Genomic DNA, 21806 nt, shown 5'->3' with positions numbered 1-21806 from the left:
AGGGAGGGAGCAGGGGAGGAATAAAAAAAAAAATTCATTACTTAGGGCTCTATTTATACTGTTACCAGTTCCAATCATCTCTTTACCTCAACTGGTCTTATTCCTTCTTCATTACAGGCAATAATGCCTATAGTAAATATTAAAGTATTTGAATATATTTATAACAAGTTAGAACTTTATGCATCCTATAATTCTCAACTATTATTTTCATATATGCACAATGACAATCAAGACACTGGGTTTTACTAAAGCTAACAAATTATTATCCTCCAAAGGAAGGTAAAACAGTACTCTACTCTGTTCATAAATTTGATAAAGTTCCCTGGAATTAGATTCTATAAGGCTTTACCTCTACATACATAAGCACAACCCTCCATGTACCCTCTATTTACTACTGTTATATATTCAACATTATTCACACCGTCCTTATTGTCAGCTATCTACCTACATCTCATAAGTAATAGTAATTAAGCCATTTTTTAGAAGCAAGACATTCCTTCTTCAAATCATTTCTCTGTAAAGGGAGATCCTAATGGCACATAATATGTAACCTATCCCATTCCATGTTTAGAGTCCACAAAAACCTACAGATAAGAGAAAGTTTAGGTCTTTACGAGACCAAATGAAAGAAGAGCATTGAGATGCAAAAAGCAGGAATTCCCTGGACATTTATATGACTATTAAAAATAATACCTCCACAGATGATGAGTGTCCAATTAAATCTCCAATAAGCTCTAGTGAACATGAAGTGCCATTTTCTTGTTGTTTTTTAACAGGGTGGCTGGCTTGTTTATTTACTCTTCCAAATCCCCACATGTTAAAAAAACCTAGAAAAACACAGCCATTTCAGTCATTTTCAAAATTACTGTGCTCTTTTCTTATAATAATAATGTAAGATCAGAAAAACAAAACTTAAATGCAAAAGTGTTCCCCACTTATTTTAGTCAAGGGCTAAGTGAGTGGATGGTACCAGGTACTATGCTAGGGTTTTTTAAATATGTTACTTCGTTTCCTCTTAGCTACCCAGGTTTGTTGCTCATCTCTTTTTATTGTCCCTACTCACGCACTGGTGAAGGTGTGTTAACGTGAGGAAAAGGCAATGGGAATCAAAGAGGAGAGAAATGAAAGGCCTGAATGGCAATGAGGCGGGGGTGGGGGGGGGGTGGTCACAACTCAGATTTATCGATAAAGGGTAGACAAAAAGCAACATAGGGATGTCCCAGAGCAATGCCCTATGACTTCAAATAACCAGAAGAAATTCCAGGGGTACCAGCATCTGATTTCTTATGCAAAGGTTGCTAACTAACAGGGATTTTGTTTTTCAAATCAATGCCTGAAAATCAAAGAGTTCATGAGATTATGATATAAATACAAAAATGTTTATAAATAAATTGAGTTCAATGTTAATGATAATGCTTTAAGGCTGAAAGAGCTTTGACACCTGATGATACAAATTCTGTCTGTATACCAGACATAATTACAGACAATATAAATGAGTAAATAGTTCATTAGGCCATCTGGTCAGTCAGATTACCAGGAATAATAGTTTTCCCTCAAAACAAAAAAATCCTAGTTGAATTGAAATAAACAGGTAGTTCTACAGTAAAGCAATATTTAAATGTGAATCCTAGATCCCAATTACCAAATGCTTCATGTAAACATCTGATGCTTATTTGGAGCACACTGTATATTATTTTGTGGTTACATACCTCTGTCTTGCATATGAGAAAAAAAAAAGCAAGACTGCCTTTTTGAGAAAAGATACTCACCTGTTGGTACAGGTTCAGCTGCAAGCTGCTGTTTTTCTCGTAACTCCCAAATGCGTACACTGCCATCTTCTGAGCATGAGATTAACTGCCTGTCAGAAGAGAAAATCAGTGATAAAAAGAGCACCATGGAAGGCCAATGCTAAATTTGCAGTGAGAGAAATCAGTGGAGCCCTCAACTGCTTTTATTCAGCTCTTGGCAGGAGCCAATAAAAATCACAATTTATCAATATGGCTTTACAATGCAAAGTAAAAGCACTCCTCAAGAAAGGCACACATTATACTGTTACATTGGTTCAAATGTTATAAATATGTATCATTTCCATTTTTAAAAATGCATTCAGGAAACAGGTTACGAATTACAGTTTCACAATATCCTGAGAAGTCTCATTCCTTCCTCTCACTGTATCTCTTCTCAGGGCACCTCTCACTCTAAAAGTATCCTGCATAGAAAATAATTCTATTTCCTTCATATAATTCATCCCTAGAAACTCAACAGCCAAATCTACCCTGAGGGGAAAGCCCTCGGTTGGTAGCCTTAGCCCACAAGGAGACTACCATTTAATTGTAGCCGTAATCAAACACCACCACCAAAAAGGTGGGTTTGTGGAAAATATAAAAAGAAAAATTAGTACCCAGTCAGTGCCCAAAAGTCTTTTATCTTTTAAAATAAATAGCAAATTTTAAATTATCTCTTCTTATAATGAAATTCAATGTAATTCATTTGAACCTTGCTTCTTGTAAATTTCATAATATATTGCCACAAACTCTTCTGTTAAGACAGCCATGGGGTATTCTCCATTTCCAAAAGAACATAACAGGTCAAGCCACGGAGCCAGGTGACTTTGCCACTTGAAAAATTACACTGGTGGCCCTGGGAACTATGCATTTCTTTCAGCTGTTACAGAACTGACGGAAACTTGTACCTGTTTGGAAGTTTGGCAACGTGCAGGACATTGGAGTCATGTGCAGTTTTCTGGCAGGCAATCACACGCTTCATTTGAAGGTTATACACGTATAAACCCCTTCCAACTGCAACAAATACATTCTGGGGGGGGGGAGGAGGGGGAAGTTCAGAAATGGGCATAAAACTAGTACTTATCACTACCTGATGTAATAGATTTCCAGCCTTGGTGTGAGATCAGAAAGCCATCGTTACCTTCCCTATTCCTAGCCTTCAGCCCAAATTATTGTACTGCCCTCTGAAATCCAAAAATATCAAAGCACAAAGGAAAGCTCAGCATTTAGAAGGTGGAAGGACACAACTGCTAATACAGAGAAAGCTTTGTATATTATGCCCCATAGCATCGCTTTCTTCCTCATTGAAACGTGACAGCTACAGAAAGGAGCTGTGGCTGACAGATTGGCCTGCAGTGGAGGTGGAGCTGCTGAGGTACAACCTAGGTTTTCATTCACATAATACTATATCCTTGGGAAAACTACTTAGCTTCTTTTGCCTGAAAAATGTGAGCAAAATTACTTGCACTCCACATCTTAAGCGTCACAAGACCTATAAAGGATACAAAAAAGCATATGCTATAGTGGCATATATACAGTGGCTTCACAAAAACATTTTTCCAAATGTAGTATTAGAAACACCTTTTTACTAAAACAGCTTTAATCTTTTGAAAGTACTTTCACCAATATTTACCTTACTTCAACTTCACATCTCATTAATGTAGGAAAAGCTATTTTCCAGAATAACAAGTCAAAATAATAAAAGATTAATATCACACAAAAATTAAGACGTGAGAGTTTGCTATTAGAATCCAGGTCATGTTACTCCAGTCCCTTACTCTTGCCTCATACCATACCACCTAGCTTCCGAAATTATTTTGCAAGTCACTAGACTTCTGGTAGCTCTTGTCTTAGAATCATTCATTCTTACTCCGTAGGTATGCCAGTAGAAAGACCTTTCAAAAATCCTTTTTTTTTTGCCTACCTGTTCTCACCAAAGAATACTTCTTATGCAGCCTCAAAGGCTACAACACCAATTCAGACCTACAGTATCTCGACCAAAACATGCCCCCCAAGGCTTACCAGAGTCTAAATCTGGAATGATCCCCTTGACCCTCAGGATTGGTATTCTGCATGTAGCAATGCAAGCTGAAGATCAGTGCCATGAGCGTTAACGGGAACAGCTAGCCAACTTGCTAAAATCTAGCGCCCTGGGTAACATTCAATGCAGAGAAACCTCAGAAACTAGTTATATGGACCAGGAAATCTGTGCAGAGTTTAAATGATTTATCCAAAGTCACAAAGAAAATTATCCACACAACTAGAGAATTAATAAGCTTTGGGGCAGCCTTTACTCAACACAATCACTCTATTCAATCACTTGTCATCAACAATGAATGGCCCCCCTGCAGAAAGAAAAAAACTCCTATAAAACAAAGAAAATTAGGGAAAACTGAGTGCTTTATTAATGCTTTATTAAGCATTTATAGCAGTTAATAACACCAATCGAAAATTTTAAGATTAAAGAGAATACAAAATGCAAAACTTTAAACACTTTTACAAAAGTGAGAAAAAGGTATCAAATTAAAAATATATACGGACTTCCCTGGTGGCACAGTGCTTAAGAATCCGCCTGCCAATACAGGGGACACAGGTTCGATCCCTGGTCTGGGAAGATCCCACATGCCACGGAGCAACTAAGCCCGTGCGCCACAACTGCTGAGCCTGCACTCCGGAGCCCGTGAGCCACAACAACTGAGCCCGCGCACCTGGAGCCCGTGCTCGGCAACAAGAGAAGCCACTGTGATGAGAAGCCCGCGCACCACAACTGAAGAGTAGCCGCTGCTTGCCGCAACTAGAGAAAAGCCTGCGCGCAGCAAGAAGACCCAACACAGCCAAAGATAAATAATTAATTAATTTTTTTAAAAAGAAAGATATATATATACATATAAAATTTTTAGGGCTACAACTCTTAGAAATAGTTTCCATCTTTTCTGAGACTACTGTCTTTTATCATATGTATTTACTTTTTTTTTTCCAAAATAAAATTGGGATATAAAGAAACTTAATCTTTAGGTATAATAGTGTTCTTTAACCTATTCTTACCCTACTGTTTTAGTTTTGTTTTGTTTTTAAGGTAAGAGAGGTGCAAAGAAAGCCAAAACAAAAACAAAAACAAAAAAACAGACCATGCTCTCCCCATCCAGAACACTATTACTGAATTTTTAAATAAAAGTAACAAAACACATACAATTAGAAGATTTAAACAGTACAGGAAGGCACAAAATAAAGTGAGATAAAAGCCTCCTCTAACCCCTCTCCTCAAAGTTTATAACTCAAACATTTCTTGTGATTATATTTAGAAAAGGAACCCCCATTTTAAACATATTTTCTGAGCCCCTGAAGCTAAAAGAGATGTTCAGATCAGAGCCAAGATTCAGAAATCCATTGGTACTAATCTCTTACTGCAAAAAAGGATGTAAAGTGCTTCAAGAGCATCACTGCCAAGGCCTAAAGGATTGAAATCATTAATTCTCACACAATCATCTTGCCCCATGATGCTAGAAGACTAGAAGAAAGGCATTCCTGAAATTTTTAATTTCCTTTACTGCTCCAGGAAATGCACCAGAATCTTCAAAAGGATTCTTTCTCAATGTGTTTCTTAGAACAATTTTAAGCATTATCCTCAAATCCTGTGGGAATATTTAATCCAACTCAAAATTTCAATAGGGTTTTTAAATCTGTGGCCATTTAATCACTTCCTTGCCTCAAAGATAAGAGCTAAGATTAAAATTCTTTTTTAAAGCAAGTGATGCAATCTTTGAAAAATATCAAAACATTTTAGAGCACAACATGAACACAGGGAATGATAACTTTCTATATGATCAGGAGATTAAATTTTAAAAATTAGAAACTGGGTTTATTAAAAGAGACAAGATTATAGATATTTTTCTCAATTTTTTTTTTTTTTTTACCTCTTCATCCCATGTGAAATGATGAATAGAAACGTCATTTGGCTTTTGACAGAGTTTTATTTCTTGCTGAGTGTCCAGCTGTGGAGATGGGTCCCAGAAGTTGCGTTCACAGGCCTGCACAGTCCAGTCCAGGATATCCCAGATGATGAGCTCTCCAACATGGGAGCCAGTTACAAAACTCAAATCTAGGCAGAGTTCATATATGTCTCATTATTGACCATTTACCTAGGCTAAACATAAAAATGAATGAACTGCCTCGTAGTATTGCTCTATAAAATCACAATGTTTAGAACAGTGAGGTAACTAGACAAGCCAAACAGGAAGATTATCAGAAATAGACTCAAGCTTACTTAGAAATTTAGTATGTGATAATGATTGCACTTCAATTCAGTGAAGAAAGAAATACCTCATGCTGGACTATTTGGTTAAGTATTTGGGGAATAAAAACAAAAGAACGTTACCTTGGATCATACACAGTGAAGAGAAGCTACACTTCTGTTTCTCCTTTACTCCCACACTCACCACATGCCTGACACCAGACGTGTGGGGTTTTCCCACACCAGGCAATTCTGCAACACCAGCTGAGTGTCCCTACAATTCAACTCAACTTTGACACTGTCTACCTGGAAATAGTGTCAGATCCCACAAGTTAAGGACTCAGTCCTGCAAGACTTCTCCCACTTCAGATACTAACTGCAAATCCAGGTTGTTACCTGTGTTTCTGACCAACTGGCTATAAATCAAAGAGTCCCACATCCCCTCATCAGGTTCAATTAATTTGCTAGAATGGCTCACAGAACTCAGGAAAACAGTTTACTTACTTTATTAAACAAGGATATGATACAGGATACAGATGAACATCCAGATGGAGGAGATGCACAGGGCAAGGTATGTGGGAAGGATCGCAGAGCACGCATGCCCTCTCTGAGCATGCCGCTCTCCCAGCACCTCCACGTGTTTGGCAACGCAGAAGCTCTCTGAACCCCATACTGTTGGGATTTTTATGGAAACGTCATCACATAGGCATGATCGATGACTAACGCCACGTCCAGCCCCTCTCCCCTCTCTGGAGAATTGCCGCAGGGGCGGGTGGCCGGTGGCCAAAAATTCTAAGCTTCTAATAATGGCTTGGTCTTTCTGGTGACCAGCCCCCATCCAGGAGCCCATCAAGAAAGAGTAGCCTCATTAGAACAAAAGACACTCCCATCACCCAGGAAATTCCAAGGGATTTAGGAGCTCTGTCAGGAAATATTAGACCAAATATTAGAACAAAAGATGTTCCTTGTGCTCTTATCTCTTGGGCAATTACAAGAGTTTTAAGGAACTCTGTGCCAGGAACTGGGGGCAAAGACCAATATATATTTTTTCTGTTATTTCACATATACCAAAATAAGTTTCAAACAGATTAAAACATTAAAGGTATTTAACGAACTGAGAAAAATAAAGGTGAATGTTTTATGAATATGGAGTGCTAAAAGGCTTCTCAAGGAGACAGAGTGGAGGCTGGGGAAAGAGATATGAGTAAACACCTGCTTAGCACAAAATCATACTTTTTTTTTTTTAAAGATTTTTTTTCTGTGGACCATTTTTTAACTTTTTATTGAATCTGTTACAAAATTGCTTCTGTTTTATGTTTTGGTTTTTTGGCCTCAAGGAATGTGGGTGGGATCTTATCTCCCCGACCAGGGATCAAACCCACACCCCTTGCACTGGAAGGGGAAGTCTTAACCGCTGGACCGCCAGGGACGTCCCCAAAAATCATACATTTAAATGACAAAACTCTGGGAAAACTCTGCAATTTAGATGTCGAAATAGGCTGATTATACTTGATACATAAGGACTTCTTAGAAATCACTAAGAACAAGATAAGCACTCCAGCAGAAAAATGGGCAAAGGATTCGAACTGGCAAAACAAGAAATACAAATGGCCAGTAAACATGTGAAAAGACGTTCAATTCCCTAATAATCAAAGACATCTAAAAGCAATGAGATACTATTTACTGACTTGCAAATCGGGAAAGATTATAAAACACGAGAACACCCAATGCCGGCAAAAGCATAAGGAATCAGCACACTCACGTACTATTCATGCCCTAGTATAAACTGGTGTAATCTTTGCAATCCTTGGTAATATACATCAAAACCTTAAAAAATTGTAAACCCATTGATCTAACAATTCCACTTCTAGGAATTTATCCTGAGGAAAGTACATAACAGACATATGTGACAAGGCTGTTACACACAGTATTAAAATTCTAAAGATATCCTAAAACATCCAACTGGGGATCGAATAAATAAATAACATCCACGAAATGAAACAGTTATGCTGTTATTGAAAACTAAGTTGTAAAATTATGTTATATTAATACAGAAATATATTCATGACATACTGTTACAAAAAGCACACCATATGTATACACATATACATACATATATACGCCCAGAAAAACACTTAGAAGGATATGAACCTGTACTTAATGCTGTATGGTAGGATGATTTTCATTTTTACATTTTTATGTTTCTGTTTCCTCATATGTAGTATTTGCACAATAACAAGTTTTTAAAACCTTTAATAAAAATGAAATTAGTGGGCCAACTAAGACAGTTGACAAATTATACATTTAATAGAAAATGTACAACTGCTGAGACTAAAAACTATCTTAAAGAAATGTAATTTATTTTAATTCCTTTATATTTAGGAGGAACAGAACAATGCACTGTGTGTCTAGAAACTCTAGTTTTAATTTTGGCTTTGCCTGTTACTAGCCATGTGGTTGGTCTTCAGAAAGTCATTTAATCTTTTTCTATCTTGGATTTCTCAGGCATTAAATGAAGATGATTGTAAAAATCAAATTAAATAATGTGTAGCCATTTAAAAAAGACATCAAATGTTATCTTTGAGTCCCTGGTATTATTTTGAACCCCTGGTATTATTCCATATTAATGGTATTAAAACATCCAGTTACTTGTAATTTAGGAATACATGGATAAGTAATTATGATTTAATTATCCCATTTATCAAATAAACCAGCAGGACAGAAATCTCTAATAACTAGATGAACAATCTCGTAGAAATAAAGAATTACCAGCAATCATACAGGTAAATATTATTTTGTCTTGGTTCCAAGTCCAATTTCTAACAGACTCTATAGAATTCTCTCTGTGAAGAATTAAGTTCATTTCTCACCTGTGGAGAGAAACAGGCTTCTAGTTCTAATAGTGGGAAAGTTAAGACAGTAGTAATCTTTCCATGACCTTCTTTTCCATCCCTTTCCATGACCTTCTTTTCCATCCCTTTCCCTCCTCTTTCCAATCTCACTCAAACTACAAAAGAACCAGAGATGTTAACAAGTGAAGATCCTTCTCGATTCCAATTCTGCATGCGTCATTATAACAGAGTTAACCTACTGAGACCACACAGCTGCCTGCTCTGATCTCCTCCAAGTGTCTGTAATTCATCTATGTAATAGCAAAGTACTTGAGCCCAGTTAGAATTTTTCACTAAAAATAAAATGCTGGCACTGACCTGAGTCAGTATAGTTTATTGCTATGTAAATTATCCCAAACTAGTCATTAAAAATGTTTCACACCAAACAACCTCGATGTATATTATATATATGGATGGATTTTCATCCTGTGCAATTATCAAAAGTCACTTAGTATGAAAATCTCACCTGATACCTGTCTACCCATCCCTCAGAAGTACTAATACTTTGTGACTACCATACCATGCTGTCAGTACAAAACAAGAAAAGGAATAAAATAAAGAAGCAGCACCCAGAGCCTTTTGCCAGAAGAGATAAGCAAGGTTATCTTGTATGTCTGTCTTAGAAAATCTCTGCACAGGCATTCAGACCTCACTGGCAAACCTGGTATTCATTATCCACATTTGTAGGAGTTCTCTGTTGTACCATTCTAAGGTTGCCCTAGGGCCACCTCAATGAAAATGCACTTTTCCTGTGAGTTATAAACCCAGTAACTGGCCACATCTTTAATTGGTAATTGGTGGGGATAAAGAAGCAGGGCTGAAAGTGGAACTGGGAATTGTACAACATAATCATTTCAGGATTGCCAAAATCTGCAGCATGGCAGATGTGTCTATATACGAGGTAAGACTGTCACAAATTTTACCAGACCACTTGTCCATATATGATTCTTAAATATGCTTTTGGCTTACTTATATTCTGTAGTATAATTTTATAGTCATGGAATTTATAAAGTAAAAAGCACTAGGGGTTTTCTGTAATGTTTATTAACAATTTTTTTTTTTGCTTTAGCTTTCCATTTTCCTTCCCTTAAAAAGTTGGCAAAGAAATACCTGAAGAAAGCTTTCTTGGTTAAACTGTTATAAGCTTCTCTGTACATCACACAGCCAAAGAAGTGCCATGAGGTTAAGGCTACCTCAGGAACATCCCATCACCTTCATTAAGGAAACATGCCAGGTCCTGGTACCAATGCTTCACTGCTAAAATGGGACAACTAGGCATGACCACTGTAATGGCCAAAACACTGCTGTGCCTTTCTCAACAGCTTTAGGGCCTTGGAGCTTCTCTGGCTCAGTGTCAGAGGGACTTCCAAATAAGAACCTGCCTTTTGTGCTGCCGTCATGGCTAGAAGAAAAGGAGCCCCCAGAGAAAAATAAAGTGGTGCTCCTAATATTATTATTTCTATCATATAGACAATCTAGTCATCAGAAAGACTTGCAGCTGGGTTGAACAAGCAAATGGCTATTGGAGAGGAAAATTTTGGAGCTGGAAGGGACATTCTCACTGATGTATCTGAAAATGTGACTGAACAGCATACAAATGGAGACTACACTTAGTGCTGTCTGTGCCCCTTTCCCTCTGCCTCATGTTTCTACAAAGTATTGCTCAAAAACAGCCAACCCAGATCTCAGGTCAGGAGGTGCAGTCCAGTCCCCTTACAACATCATATTCATGGCATCCTTACAGAACCCTCTTATAGTGTCCTCCAGACTATCAAACTGAAGCCACCCAGGAGTCCTCCCATCTGACCTCAGAACACAGATCACCCAGGAAAGCTCTGATGATATAAGGTGTCACTTTATTTGAAAGTGAAGTAGCTAAATCCCGGGATTTGTGGTTTGTGATCCTATCCTGTCATCTGATGTCAGGTTCAGCTCACAGGAGATAACTCATTAAAATCATTATAAAGCCAAATAGAAAGTCTGGCAGGACTTCCCTGGCAGTCCAGCAGTTAGGACTGTGTGCTTCCACTGCAGGGGGGGTGGTTCAATCCCTGGTCGGGGAACTAAGATCCCACGTGCCAAGCAGCCAAAAAGTAAAAAAAAAAAAAAAGAAAGAAAGAAAGAAAGAAAGAAAGTCTGGCAAACCAACACACACAACCATGAGGAAGGGCAGATATGACCCATTTTCTGCAGACCTTTAGTTTGGTGTTATTCTCTGACTCTTCAATCATAATTACAACTGGCTTGAATCCAGCTCATTCTACTGTAAGTAGAGTGCTATATAATTTGTACTGTGTGATCTTCAAAAGAGAAACTAGCCAGGACCATTTGCCAAAAAAGTCAAAATGCTACCAAGCATTAGTACTGATAGCCTACAACAATCATCCCACAGCTACCAAGCAGCACCTGAGGTAAGTATGCTCTCTCCTCCGTCATCCCTTTTCTCTGCCCAACTCTATTCCTCCCCTTGTGCCTAAATCTAAGACCTAACAATCTATGAAACTTGATGAATTCCACTGGTTTAAACCTCAGAAAATAAAAGACTGCCAATCCCTACTAATTAATAGCATTATTTTCATCATGGTAATTCTAGAATCCTAGAACAAAACAAGACTAAAGTTCAAAACAGGTTAAAAAGTTAAAAAATTTTTACATAATATCAACATTTACACAATGAGCTTACTTACCATTGACATTAACCAGTGAGAGAATATTATCCTGGTGATCAAGAAGGCGCTTAACTTGAAGAATATCCCATCCTAGTGATCCCTCTGTGGGTGCTACCAGCCTGAAAATTACTAAATGAAAAGACAGATATCATTTTATTAAAATGGTCAAAGATTAAAGTTATATTTCTGCTCAAAAAGCTAGCATTTCATTGAGAAATACCTAAAATACTGAAAAACCCATCTCCAAAGACAGCCTTGTTCATACTACTTTAAAGTATTTCTTTCAAATGCTTGAGATGTTTGAAATGATCTACTAAAATCCCAAGTGAGTGTGTCCTCAGAGCTCTGTCCCTTTATTAAAACTCTTCTAAACCCACTACCAACCATGAATGAAGCCTCTGAACAAAAAACTACAAAGTACAAAAGATAATGTGAAACTGCTCAGTGAGTCCATAAATATAGTCTCTATAGACAAGTATTCACAAGGGTCACATATGTAATAACTTTGAGGAGATAAAACAAATATGAATTAGATCAGAAGATAAAAGAGAAGCAATAGTCAATTCTAAAAAAGGATTAATAGAAAAATCCTGGACTTCTGAACCAGGATGAGTACTCAGAGCTGATAGCCTTGCTTAGCTATTGATAATAAAAGTCTCAAAGTCACTGCAGCTAGTGCACACAGAAATTCTATTTCCTGTTGACAGGAACCCTCACATTAGAAAAAGAGAAATTGGTATGGAACATTTAAAACCAAGTACATGGGCACAAGGTTAGTCTTAAGAAAAGATAGTACATTAGGAATAAAACTTATTTTTATAAGGAGAAATGGCATGACATATTTATTTTATAAGACTAAGTAAAATGCAGAACCTCGTTTTTAAGAATATTTGTATTTTTTATAAATTATTTTCTGAATAAAACCAACTTTCACTTCTTCCTTTTTTTTAGCTAATATTCTAACTTCCGTTGAGGCATTAGTGTTGCTTTTATTACTATTTCAATGAATTCACTAATTCATTCAATAAAAATCTCTTATTTTAGAAATTAGCCAGATGGAAGAGGACAATAAGTAGGAGGACAAGTCCAATAAAGGGTGACAACAGAAATGAAGGCATAGAGGTTGGGGAATCCCAGGCAATTCAGTGTTAACAAGCAAGTGATACAGGACTCAAAGGAAGCAGGAGGGAGATAATGGAGGGCATGATTTGATATGTTGAAAAATCTGGACTTGTAGGCTACTGGTGTCCTTACATTGGTCCCTAGGGCAAAGATTTCTTTCATCTGCAGCAAAAATGAGAAAAAATAAGGACTACACAAGTTTTTTTTATAAAACTAAATGTATTCAATTTAAAGTCCTATTCTTTTTTTCTGAGATCATGTTCTTCATATTTTGTTGTTTAAAACTTATTTTTATAAAATCAGGGTGGTAAATGGTAGTTTGTTTGGTTTCTTGGTTTCTGGTTTGAGATTTTTAATGTTTTCACTAAACAAAATAAAAACTGGCAACTCTATGTTGATCTCCACAAGTTTGACCTTTTGTACTAATCAGAAATTTGAGAGTCCAGAAACAACTGATGTAGGCAATCGGAAGCCACTGAAGCTTTGAAGCTTGCATTATTTTTTTAAATTAATTTTTATTGGAGTATAGTTGTTTTAAAATGTTGTTTTAGTTTCTGCTATACAGCAAAGTGAAACAACTATACGTATACATATATCCCCTCTTTTTTGGATTTCCTTCCCATTTAGGTCACCACAGAGCACTGAGCAGAGTTCCCTGTGCTACACAGTAGGTTCTCATTAGTTATCTACTTTATACATAGCATCAATAGTGTATATATTTCAATCCCAATCTCCCAATTCATCCCCCACCCGCTGCCCCGTATCCATACATCCATTCTCTACCTCTGTGTCTCTATTCCTGCTTTGCAAATAAGTGCATCTGTATCGTTTTGAAGCCTGCATTTTAGATAGATCCCTCTAGCATCTACTGGAAAATGTATCTGGGAAGCACTAAACTAGAGGAGAAGGCATTTGAGAAGCAGTAAGGTAGAGGAAGGAAGACAAGTTAGGGGACTATCACAACAGAGCAAGCAAAAGAGGAGATGAGTACCTGAATAGAGCAACAGTACTGAGATGGAAAGAAGTGGATCAAAATATTTACAGCAGCCATCCTCAAAGTATGGTCCCAGACCAGCAACCTCAGCACTACCAGAGAACCTGTTAGAACACAGAAGCTCAGGTCCCACTCCAGAATTAGTGAATTAGAAACTGAGAGTAAGGCCCAGTAATCTGTGTTTTTAACAAGTCCTTCAAGTCATTCTCAGGCACACTAAAATGTAAGAACCACTGAGTTAGAGTAAAACCAGCAAAACACAAGTGACTGACACAAGAGGAAAAAGGCAAGGAAAAGCTAGACGTCTTTCCAGGTCAATAAAGAACATGGGAAAACTGAATTTCTGCAAGGAAGGAAAAAGAAAAAAAACTAAACACAAAATTATATCTTTAGAAACTACTTTATGAAAAGAAAGAATAAGCACAGGGTCTAGAAAATTACTTCTCAGACATGATTACACACAGAAAGTTCAGCTGAAGAAAGAGAAACGTGACTGCAAAGCAGTGGAGCCTGCAGACAGCAGTTTATAAATGGTGAACAATTAGCTCATGGCTCACTGGCATCTGCAAACATGCCAACTGATGGTCATAGCAAATCTCAAGGCTGGTCTCTAGAAGCAGCAGCACAAGTAATAGCAAATGCCCTCTGGGCTACATTACAAAAACTCTTCAAGAAAAAAGCAGCTTTTAAGAAGTGTGCTTACTCTATCACTTCTCAGCACCCAAATTTCATCCATAAGGTAATGAACATAAAAGTTTTTTTTTTTACTGCAGGTTCCTGGCAGTAAATGAGTTAGCCAACAGTCAACAGCTAAGAAAGTGTCCTTCAAACTGCATGTTTATAATCAGTTAATACATTTACAAAATTCCTGTTGCTATCCCTCCTTCTGCTATCCCACTACTCTGAGGGAAATGGCATAAACTCCCCCCCAAGAAAATGGGCCCCATTCTGGCTTCCTGAGGCAAAACCTCCACAGTTCCTATCTTAGTGAACTCCCAAAATAATCCTCCTCCAACAGTCCCAACTCAAGCTTTTAGTTTCCAGAATGTTGGTAGTTGTTTTATGTGGCTAAAGTTTTTGCTAAGTAAGTGTATGAGAGTGGATCAGTAACAGAGAGGACTGTGCAATGTAAATGGCCTTCTCTAGCATCAGAGGAGTGGGGTTACCTTGGCACTTGGCTATGCTAGACCAAGTGTGATACAAAAACTGACCTAACATCTTGAAAATGTCTTGGGCTCCACATCACTTCGACAATCCCAGGAGGCCAAGACTGGGGCGGGAAAGATGTCCCTTGAATTAGTCTTTCTGAAATGTGTATACAAGGCTAGTTTAACATTTTTAAAAAGAAGAAATAAAAGAAAAAAAGAGTCATACTCACTCAGTTCTTTGCCAACTGCTGCCACAACACAGTTCTTAGGTATTTCAATCAAAGCACTGATCCCTTCACAAAAACATATAAAACGAAGGTTAAATTATTTTCTTCATGGATTACATCAAAAACAAAAACATTCTCAGATTTATGTTGGTCATTCCTATAAAGGGGATGGTAACTATAAAGCAGACACAATTTGCTACATCACACTTCCGTGCTTGCTTACATATGGAAAATGATTTTGTGAAAATTAGGTGAGACCTCTGGAAGACATTATTGATTTATTAAGGGTAGGAAATGCTCTTTGAATATTTTTACTATTGTGGTGAACTTATTTACCTGGGACCCCTTAAGATAATCATCATCACCATTTACAAGATGGCTAGCTCAAATGAGATATAAAATTGGCATGTTGCTCAAAGTAAATTTAAGAAGCCTGGGTGGGCTCCCTGGCAATAAATGAGTGAGCCAACAGTCAACAGCTAGGAAAGTGGCCTTCAAATAATATGTTTATAGTCAATCAACACATTTACAAAACTCCTTGAATTACTAGAATAATCAGATTCAACATTCCATCACATTTCATTTATTAAGCATACAGTTCTAAGTATCTTTTTATAGCTGAATCATGAAATGATTTTAGGGTAACCATAACTTCTATAAGATATGTTACAATTATTATTTCTGTCAGCAAAAATTAAAGAATTCATGTATTAGATTTAGAACCACCACATGTGTTGGCAAAAAAACCCTGTTTATTAAAGTTAACTTCTTCATTATAAAATATATATAATTTTATATATATGTAATTTATAACATATACACAAATTTGCAAAGTATTCTACTCATTTACTTTACCTTCCCACTTGGGGAGTATTTCTGGCCAAAATCTTTTCTCCACATACTGTTTTAACAGTATGTTTCTATTTTCCCATGTTCAAGATGGGGAGATGATGGTGGTGGAGGAGAAAGGGGAGGAGGAGTGGTACGAGAAGTAGAAGAGATAGGAGAGCAGGGGAAGGGGTAGCAGGGGAGAATTCCAGATGCAGAAAACAGCTTGTTTAAAAAAAAGTTTATTAAATTATTTATGAAATAAAAATACTGGAAACTCATTAATCCAGAAGTAGCAACTTAATACACAGAATCACAGAACATATTGCTGGAAAGGGCATGCATGTCCTGTTTTCTAGTCCAAGGCTCCTTCCATTGCATCAGACTGACTTAAGATTATCTTTGCTTATTTCCAGATATGTAATAACTGTTCTAAAAGCCCTGTCAGTCCATAAATCAAGCAAGGCTTATTGAAAGGAGCTTCGTAAGATAAGGGTCTAAGAGTACTGCTAAATCCAAATCATGAAAAGCTCACCAATGGCAACCTAAGGCCTTTTCAAAGCTTTCTAACTGATTTCCTCAAAGATTTCTGCTATCTCTTGAAACACTGATAAACAGGGCAATACTGTGACTACTTAATGTACAGTACTCAAAGATAACTCGTAACAGGAAGGGGGATTGCAGTGATAGGTGGTTATTTCCATTAACATACAAAAGGTGTTTTTAGCCCTGATTTCAATATTTCACAACATAATTACTAATAATTCATGAAATAAAAATTCACAGATACCCACAGGCTAGTATAAGAAATAGGAAGGAAAATGTATATGTAAATAAAGAGATATAAGTCATGATAGTAAACATGAAAACACACTCTAGATTCAAACAAGATTACTAGTGATTGAACATTGAATTGAGAAGTTAAACTGTAAATCCTAGTAAGGTATGGATTTAGTTTTGCTAAGACATCATATTATTTTTCTGGTATTTTATAATACCCATGTGGAGATAAACTAGTTCCAGTAATGAAGTGTAAATGCAACTCACAGGGCTCCTAATACCCTTAAGACGACAACAACATGCTTTAATAACACAGGCATACCTTGGAGATATTTCAGGTTCGGTTCCTGACCACCAAAATCAAGCAATTGTCACAATAAAGCAAGTCACACAAATTTTTTGGTTTCCCAGTGCATATAAAAGTTATGTTTACACTATACTGTCATCTATTAAATGTGCAATAGTATTATGTCTAGAAGACAACATACATATTAGTACCTTAATTTAAAAATACTTCATTGCTAAAAAAATACTAACCACCGTCTGAGCCTTCAGCCAATCATAATCTTTTTGCTGGTGGAGGGTTTGAAATATTGCAAGAATTACCAAAATGTGACAGAAACACAAAGTGAAAAGTGCTGTTGGAAAAATGGTGCCAATAGACTTGCATGACTCAGAGCTGTCACAAACATTCAATTTGTAAAAAATGCAGTATCTACAAAGCCCAATAAAGCAAACTGCAATAAAACAGGGTATGCCTGTATTCCTTCTAGGATGTCCATGGGTTCATTTCACTACTTTTAGAAACAAAAATAGTTAATAGTGTATCACATGACTTCAAGGTTACTGTCATTTAAATTTACTCATTTATACTTAAATATTTTTACTCTGAATAAATTTTTATTTTTATTTTTTAAGTTCCTTGATATCAATATAAGTCAAAACTGATTTTTTTTCTATTAAAACCAAAAGTATATGTCAACAGAATTCTGAGAAAATAGAATTTTGTTAGTAAGTTTGCACATGAGTGAAATTTCTCTAGTAAAACCAACTGTAAAATGAGGTCATCCTTAGGAATCTATTCCAAGTCTGATGACCCTACAAATAAAGAAGAAAATGCTATTGTAAAGTCATAAAGATCTGCTTCCAGGGGTCAACATGCTCATCAAACTCAGTTTAAGACATGGCCCAGAAGCATATATGAAAAGGTTTTTCTTGATCACTTTTGAGAAATTCTGTTAGAAAGGAAGGGGAAGCCAAAGGAAGGGGGATCTTCTCCTTCCAACTTGAGATGGAAATATATTTTACACAACTCTTAACCTGAATTGGAGAAATACGGCTACATCTTATATTCAGAATTAAAAAGAAAATCTATATTTCCTTTGTATTCATGCAAAGTCTCTTTGAAGATTCACTGTGTCTTTTTAGAGTCTATCATGGTTCACAATTACCTTGATCTGTTTTTACCTGTATCAGAAAGGTGACTAGTCTTACACAGGAGATCTAATTTTCGGTTCCACACACAGAGGTCATTCCCACCAGAAAGCCAAACATCTAGTCTCTGAAGAAGAGCTAAACACTGCAAAATTCATGTGAAATAGTTATCGGTTTAGAAATTCAAGCATTCATCAGTGGTTTTAAAATACGTCAAGTTGATACCCTTTCCCTTCAAGAGGTGGAGCTTGATTCTCTTCCCCTTGAATGTGGGCTCTGCTAAGTCACTAGCTTCCAATGAACAGAATGTGGCAGAAGGAATGGTGTGTGACTTAAAGGACTAAGTCACAAAAGACATGGTGGCTACCTCCTTGCTCTCTCACATCACTCACTCTACAGTGAAAACACACAAGCAGCCGCATGGAGAAAGATCCATCTTTTTTTTTTTTTTAATTGTGGCTGACATCTTTTATTTACCCTCAAGGAAGCGAGGCAAGGAAGTGAGGCCTCTGGACAACAACCAACACTAACTCACCAAGCATCTGACCCCCTAACACCTCCAACCCCAGTCACCTGAAGGTGACAGCAACCTCAGGAGAGACACTGAGACAGAACCATCCAGCTAAACTGTTCTCTATTCCTGACCACCACCACTGAGATATTGTTTTAAACAACTAAGTTTTGAGGTAATTTGTTACTCAGTAACAGACAACTAATACACAAGCTTAACGAAACTGCTTTTTAAATAAAACTGAAAATATGACCTTAGTTTTTATGTATCTTTCAAATTAATACCTCCTAATTCTTGACTCAGGAAATTGTTTCAAGGTTGGTAGAAGTCCTTTACCTTTAATAGTACTTTAAAGTCCACAACTTTAATAGTTCTCTCCCCACCCATTAACTCTGAGTGAACACAAGGGCAAGAGAGAATATGTAAAAAAAAAAAAAAAAAAAAGAAAGAAAAAAAACAGGAAAAGGTTCTGGTAGTCTTCCCTGGGCTGAGGATGGGGTTGCTTTTTAAACTGCTGGAATAAAAAGGGTTGAAAATAATCAGTGCAGTTTGTACTTCAAGAGGTCCTACTGTGTCTAATCTCTGATTTTTTAATCTTGGTACTATATTCCTTTTTATTGCCAAATAATATTCCACTGTATGGTTATACACATTTTATCCATTCATCAGTTCATTGACATTTAAGTTGTTTCCACCATTAGGCTAGTATGAGTAATGTTGTTATGAACATTCATGTACATGTTTTTGTGTGGACATTTTTATTTCTCTTGCGAATACCTAGGAGTGAGATTGCTGGGTCAAATGATAACTCTAACATTTTGATGAACTATCAAACTATTTACCAAGGTGGCTGTACCATTTTACAGTCCCTCCAACAATGTAAGAGGGTTCTAATTTCTCCACATCTTTACCAATATTTGTTATTATCTGTCTTTTAGATATTAGCCATCTAGTGATGTGAAATAGTGTCACATTATGTTTTGAACTGCATTTCTCTAATGACTAATATGTTGAGCTTCTTTTCATGTGCTTATTGGCCACTTGCTCACCTTCTTCAGAGAAATGTCTTTCAAATTCTTTGTTTTTAATTGGGTTGTCTTTTTTATTGTTAATTTGTAAGAGCTCTTTTTATATAATCAAGATACAAGTTCCTTATCAGATATATGATTTGCAAGTATTTTCTCCCATCCTATTGGTTGTCTTTTCACTTTCTTCATGGTATCCTTTGAGGTATAAAAGCTTTTCATTTTGATGAAGTCCAATTTATCATTTTTTTCTTTTGTTGCTATACTTTTGCTATCACATCTAGGACACAAAGGTGACACTTTGTACCGCCCGAGGACACAAAGATTTACTCATATTCATTCTTTCTAAGAGTTTTATAGTTTCAGCTCTTATATCTTGGTCTTTGACCCATTTTGAACTAATTTTTGGATATGTCATGAGGTAGGGATCCAATTTCATTATTTTGTATGTAGATACCTAGATCCAGTATTATTTGTTGAAGAGACTATTCTTTCTCTTATTGGAGGGAGTTGACACCCTTGTCAAAAATCTATTAACCACATATGTGAGGTTTTATTTCTGGACTCTCAGTTCTATTCCACTGATCTGTATGTCTATCTTTATGCCAGTACCACACTGTCTTGATTACTACAGCTTTGTAGTAAACTTTGAAATTTGTAAGTTTCAACCTTGAAACTTTGTTTTCTTTACACAACTGTTTTAGCTATTCTGGGGTCCCCTTTACTTCTACATGAATTTTAAGATCAGCCTGTCAATTTCTGAGGGAAAAAAGCCTGCTGAGATTCTGTCCAGTGTTGATCATTTGGGTAACATTGCAATCTTAACAATATTAAATCTGATCCATGAATTTCTTTCCATGTATTCATATTTTCATTAGTTTCTTTCAACGTTTTGTAGTTTTTGGTATACAAGTCTCATAGCTCTTCTTTAAATTTATTAAATTTATTTCTATGTTATTTTTTGGATGCTATTGCAAATAAATTTTCTTAATTTCATTTCTGGAATGCTCATTGCTAGTTTAAAGAAATACAGTTAATTTTTTGTATATTGAGATTGTATCCTGAAATCTTGCTATATCCATTTATTAGTTCTAATAGTTTTGTTATGGATATAGGATTTTCTATACAGAAGAGCATGTCACTTGTGAATAGAGTTTTATTTCTTCATTTCTAATGTGGATTTTTTTCCCAACAGTTTTTTAATTAATTAATTTATTTATTTATGGCTGTGTTGGGTCTTCGTTTCTGTGCAAGGGCTTTCTCTAGTTGTGGCAAGCAGGGGCCACTCTTCATCGTGGTGCGCGGGCCTCTCACTGTCGTGGCCTCTCTTGTTGCGGAGCACAGGCTCCAGATGTGCAGGCTCGGTAATTATGGCTCACGGGCCCAGTTGCTCTGTGGCATGTGGGATCTTCCCAGACCAGGGCTCGAACCCGTGTCCCCTGCATTGGCAGGCAGACTCTCAACCACTGCGTCACCAGGGAAGCCCCCTGGATGCTTTTTTTAAAATAAATTTATTTATTTATTTATATTTATTTTTGGCTGCGTTGGGTCTTCGGGGCTGCGCGCAGGCTTTCTCTAGTTGCGGCAAGTGGGGGCTACTCTGTTGCGGTGCACGGGCTTCTCCTTGCGGTGGCTTCTCTTGTTGCAGTGCATGGGCTCTAGGCACACGGGCTTTACTAATTGTGGCACTTGGGCTCAGCAGTTGTGGCTCGTGGGCTCTAGAGCGCGGGCTCAGTAGTTGTGGCGCGCGGGCTTAGTTGCTCTGCGGCATGTGGGATCTTCCCGGACTAGGGATCGAACCCATGTCCCCTGCATTGGCAGGCAGATTCTTAACCACTGCGCCACCAGGGAAGTCCCTATGGATGATTTTTATTTCATTTTTATTGTCTAACTGCCCTGGGTCAGAACCTTCAGTGCAATGTTGAAGAGAAATGCCAAATGCAGACATCCTTGTCTTGTTCCTGAACTCAGGAGGAAAGTATTCAGTCAGTCTTTCACCATTAATATGATGTTAGGTGCTGTGTTTCCCTAGACACCCTTTATCAGGTTGAGGAAGCTCTCGTCTACTGCTAGTCTGTTGAGTATTTTATCATGAGAGGATGTTGGAGTCTGTCAAATGCTTTCTCTGCATCTATTGAGATGATCATATGTTTTCCATCCTT

The 21806-nt window shown here is 37.0% G+C and overlaps 1 protein-coding gene across 3 annotated transcripts in view; it reads right to left on the bottom strand.

Moving 5' to 3' along the window:
• The window catches only part of WDR41 (WD repeat domain 41), a 44168-nt gene that overhangs the window by 2595 nt on the left and 19767 nt on the right, over positions 1-21806 (bottom strand). For 2 of the 3 annotated variants that reach the window (XM_082457320.1, XM_082457319.1), the window contains 7 exons: positions 18142-18253; positions 15070-15132; positions 11594-11704; positions 5699-5883; positions 2693-2814; positions 1770-1858; positions 694-827 (listed from right to left, as the gene is read on the bottom strand). In XM_082457320.1, coding sequence (XP_082313446.1) covers positions 694-827; positions 1770-1858; positions 2693-2814; positions 5699-5883; positions 11594-11704; positions 15070-15132; positions 18142-18253 — 816 coding nt within the window. The remainder of the gene's footprint in view (positions 1-693; positions 828-1769; positions 1859-2692; positions 2815-5698; positions 5884-11593; positions 11705-15069; positions 15133-18141; positions 18254-21806) is intronic. The other variant, XM_082457321.1, reaches the window with a different exon arrangement.

This window comes from Balaenoptera physalus (genome assembly GCF_965194825.1).
Source record: "Balaenoptera physalus genome assembly, chromosome: 3".
NCBI classification, from domain to species: domain Eukaryota; kingdom Metazoa; phylum Chordata; class Mammalia; order Artiodactyla; family Balaenopteridae; genus Balaenoptera; species Balaenoptera physalus.
The sequence above is the reverse complement of the archived record's forward strand: the minus strand, read 5'-3'. Positions and strand labels throughout refer to the sequence as shown.